At 44.3% G+C, this 3,711-nt stretch overlaps 1 protein-coding gene across 1 annotated transcript; it reads right to left on the bottom strand.

Moving 5' to 3' along the window:
• Positions 1-897: 897 nt before the first annotated feature.
• Positions 898-1,524, bottom strand: LOC149207476 (uncharacterized). Its single transcript, XM_089398055.1, has one exon. The coding sequence runs from the start codon at positions 1,522-1,524 to the stop codon at positions 898-900; it is 627 nt and encodes a 208-aa protein (XP_089254181.1).
• Between the last annotated feature and the right edge of the window lie 2,187 nt (positions 1,525-3,711).

Here is a 3,711-nt window from a genome sequence, read left to right as displayed (position 1 = left end):
CTTATAGATGACATTACAGAGAGCTATGGGCCTGAATTTGTCAGGTGTAATGGAGTTCTCCTCTTTGGGGATGAGAGTTATGAAAGTGGAGTTGAGGGAGGGGAGAAGCCAGCGCAAAGCCCTGGATTCCTCTACTATCTGCCAGACCTCCATTTTAACCAAATCCCAGAAAGCATGAAAAAACGTGGTTGTGAAACCATCTGGTCCAGGGGCTTTACCTTCTTTGAGCTGCGTCATTGCCTCATCTACTTCTTGGATGAGAATGGGGCGCATGAGAAGTTCGTTGTGTTCCTCTGTGACAAGTTTGGGTATATTGCTGGTTATCTTTCCAATCGCCTGTTGCCGATCCACATCTTGCTCTTGATGTACCTGCTGAAAATGATTGAGGAGGATCTCTTCGATTTCCTCATGCTTCTCAACTTTTGCCCCTTCTTGGTTCTGGATGAATGGAATATTATTATGCATCCTTCTCTGCACTGTAGTTCTATGGAAGAATTTGGTGTTCCGCTCCCCTTCTTTTAGCCATCTGACCCTTGACTTTTGCCTCCAATAAATTTCCTCCTGCTTTCTCCTTTCTTCAAGCTGATTGTGTATGTGCCGTTCTTGATCCAGGGTTGCCTCCATGTGCCCTTCATTAATTATTTTCTGATGGAGATCCCCCAATTCCTGATTTAACTCCTGTTGCGCCTTGAATATATTCCTGAAGGTCTCCCTATTCCAACTTTTCAGGTGACTTTTTAGAAAGCGTAGCTTCTGTTGAAGCTGGTACATTTTCGATCCCTCTGGTGGGATGAAAGAGGCCTAGATGGTTCTGACGAAGTCCTTGAATGCTGGGTGTGGGAGCCAAAACCCCTCAAAACGAAAAGGTCTTTTGGTTCGATCCCCTGGTCTTTGCCACTACAGAGCGATTGGCCAGTGATCCGAACCAGTATGAGCCAAAATTGCCGCTGAAAGATCGCCTCCGAGATGCACCGCATTGTCCGAGACTAGAAAGCGGTCTAGTTTAGAGGCAATCTGATGCTTGCCCCCTCTGCGATTACTCCAGGTAAAGGTGCCGTTACAGAATGACATATCTATGAGAGAGGCATTCTGGATAAAGTCCTTGAAGCGATCTACTTCTGGTTCCAATCTGGTTCTCCCTCCTATCTTATCCTCTATTTTGGTTATCATGTTGAAGTCCCCTGCCACGATCCAAAGTGGATGTAGCCTGTTTGTGCTTAGCGCTTCGATGGTGTCCAGGAGCGCTATTTTGCTTCCAGTGTCTTGCGGAAAATAGACATTGGATAGGTTACCATGTATGTTGGTAGCTAGAATATGAAAGGTCGCTTGTATGAGATGATGGGAGGCATGAAAATCTGCGAGAGTTACAGCTTGGGTATTCCATGCTATAGCGAGCCCCCCTGAAGCTCCCGATGCATCTACAGCAACAGATCGGCTCCCTGGCCAGGCTTTTGAAAGTATGCGGCCCAACGTGGCACTATTGCATTTAGTTTCCTGGAGGAAACACATCTGCGGTTTCTCCATCTTAATCATGTTTCTTAACATCCTGAGTTTTCCAGGGCTATTAAGCCCTCTTAAATTCCAGGATACAAGCTTCATAGTTCAACTAGTTTGGGCAGGGCTGTAGTACTTCGTCAACTTCGCATATCTCCCAGAGTCCACCAGGATTTTCCCAATCTCTATTGTTCTCTGGAGATCTGTCTTCCTCCCTCTTTTTTTGGTATCCTTTGGACGCAAGCTGCCGTCCCACGTACTGCCAGGTTGAATACCTAGTTGGTTTTGGTGGTAGGCTCTGGAGATGACCATTTCCAACTTTTCTAGATCGGTCTCAGAGATAGATTCATATGCTTTTTTTTTGCAAGCCAGTTCTAGTTCTATGATGTCCAGACCATGTAGATCTATGCTTTCTGGCTCTTCCTCCATTTTGTGCACTTGACTGCTTTCCTCTTGATTAGTCTCTGAGTTCTGCAGGGGATCTGTCTTTCCATCCACCTCCATTTCCTTTGGAATCTCCTCTGCGTCCTTCGGGGATCTACTGAGGATGGTAGGGATAATAAAGGGAGGCTGAGATTTGGGAGGGGGGCCAGAAGGAGGGGGATGGGTGGAAGAGGAAGGGTGTGCATGGATATTCTCAGTGTCTGGGGGCAGATCATCTGAGAAGTCGCCTAGGATGTCAAAGCTGTTCTTGGATGCGGGGTTTTGGGGTTTGGTAGGCTGGGGTTTGGACCCATTCTGAGGCTTTTTATGCGAGCACTTCCGAGTTGGGATTTTGGTGAAACCATGATGAGATGGGGGATCAGAAGGATCAGTGGAATTGGCTTTGGCATTGAGAGGGCAATCCCTGAAAAGATGCCCCAACGCATGACATCTTCTGCATCTGAAGGGCACGTGCTCATAATCGAGAGGCTGGATCCATTCCTCGTTGCGATGGGCTAGGGTTACTGACTCAGGTAAAGCTTCATTCAGACGAATAAAGACACATATTCTTGCATAGGAGATATACTTACGGGATTTGGTTTCTTCTGCCGCTCTGATGTATTCTCCCACTCCGTTTCCTATGCGTTTTAGACAATCTTCCTCCCAGTATTCATCGGGGAGTGAGTACAACCTGATCCACACTGGTGCCCATGTGAGATATTCCTTGTCTGGATTGAATCTTGGCATCCAATCCCTCATGTAAAGACCTGCCGAGTTGAAGAAATACGGCCCCCCTACTAGGATCTTGTATTTGTCTTCAAGGCAATAAAAGATGGCGGTAAAGAAGCCCTTCGGCCCAAGATGGAGAGTGACATCTCCCTTGGGTTTCCACTTTGTCGCAATCCATCCGTTTAAAGCTCTCTCAGTTGGCCAAAACCCTATGAATTTTCCAATGATGGTGTGATCTTTCATGAACTCTATCCTTCTGTCGATTTTGTCTCCTGGCAGTTCTATTCGAGGCCTTTCTTTGGCTACAGGTCGGCATGTAGATGAGGTAACCTTCGGGCTGTTCCCCTGAGTATCTTTTTCTTCCTGTGGATCGTTGTCATTACTTTGTTGCTTTTTCCCTTTACTGAGAATGTCCGGATCAACTGATCCGAAGATGACCGCTTGCTCTGGGCTATTCAGTGAGGGGGAGGGCCCTGACGCCCCCCCCTGAGGAGGTCCCATCGTCCTACGCTGATCCCCTGCAGCTCTGTCACGCTGCAGAGATTCCTGTGCGGAGCGTGAACGCAATCCTCTGTGCTGTCGGCGCCGTCGAGGGTTTTTTCCTTAGAACCCTAGCTCTCTCCCGTCCCAGTCCTATATATATAATATTAAGTGTGAGTTGATCATTATTTAGTTATATACTTAATTAGATTTTAAAAGTTTCGATATATTGTTGAATTATGTAGTTTGTATAGTGATCCCATTATAACACAATTTTATTAAGATCTCATTCTATAATACATCAAAGGTAAAAAATGGATATGATTAAAATTTTTATAACCATTAATTTTGATATTTATATTAAATTTAATAAAATTGAAATAATTATGTCGATAACCATGTCTATTTTGAAATAAGGCTTCAAAAATTTTAGTTTAATTAGCTCTACCTTAGAAATTAAATGGTTGCTACATAGGTTAATTAATAGTAAGCATTAAAAAACTCTTTACATGATACATTTTATATCGCTGAAATTTAAATAAAAAATCATAAAATCTAACTAAATTATAAATTTATTTTAAATTA

The sequence above is a fragment of the Pinus tabuliformis genome, chromosome 1_2 (genome assembly GCF_031772625.1).
Source record: "Pinus tabuliformis cultivar Carrire ecotype Pingquan chromosome 1_2, CPIR1, whole genome shotgun sequence".
Taxonomy (NCBI): domain Eukaryota; kingdom Viridiplantae; phylum Streptophyta; class Pinopsida; order Pinales; family Pinaceae; genus Pinus; species Pinus tabuliformis.
This window is presented reverse-complemented; position numbering and strand designations above follow the sequence as displayed.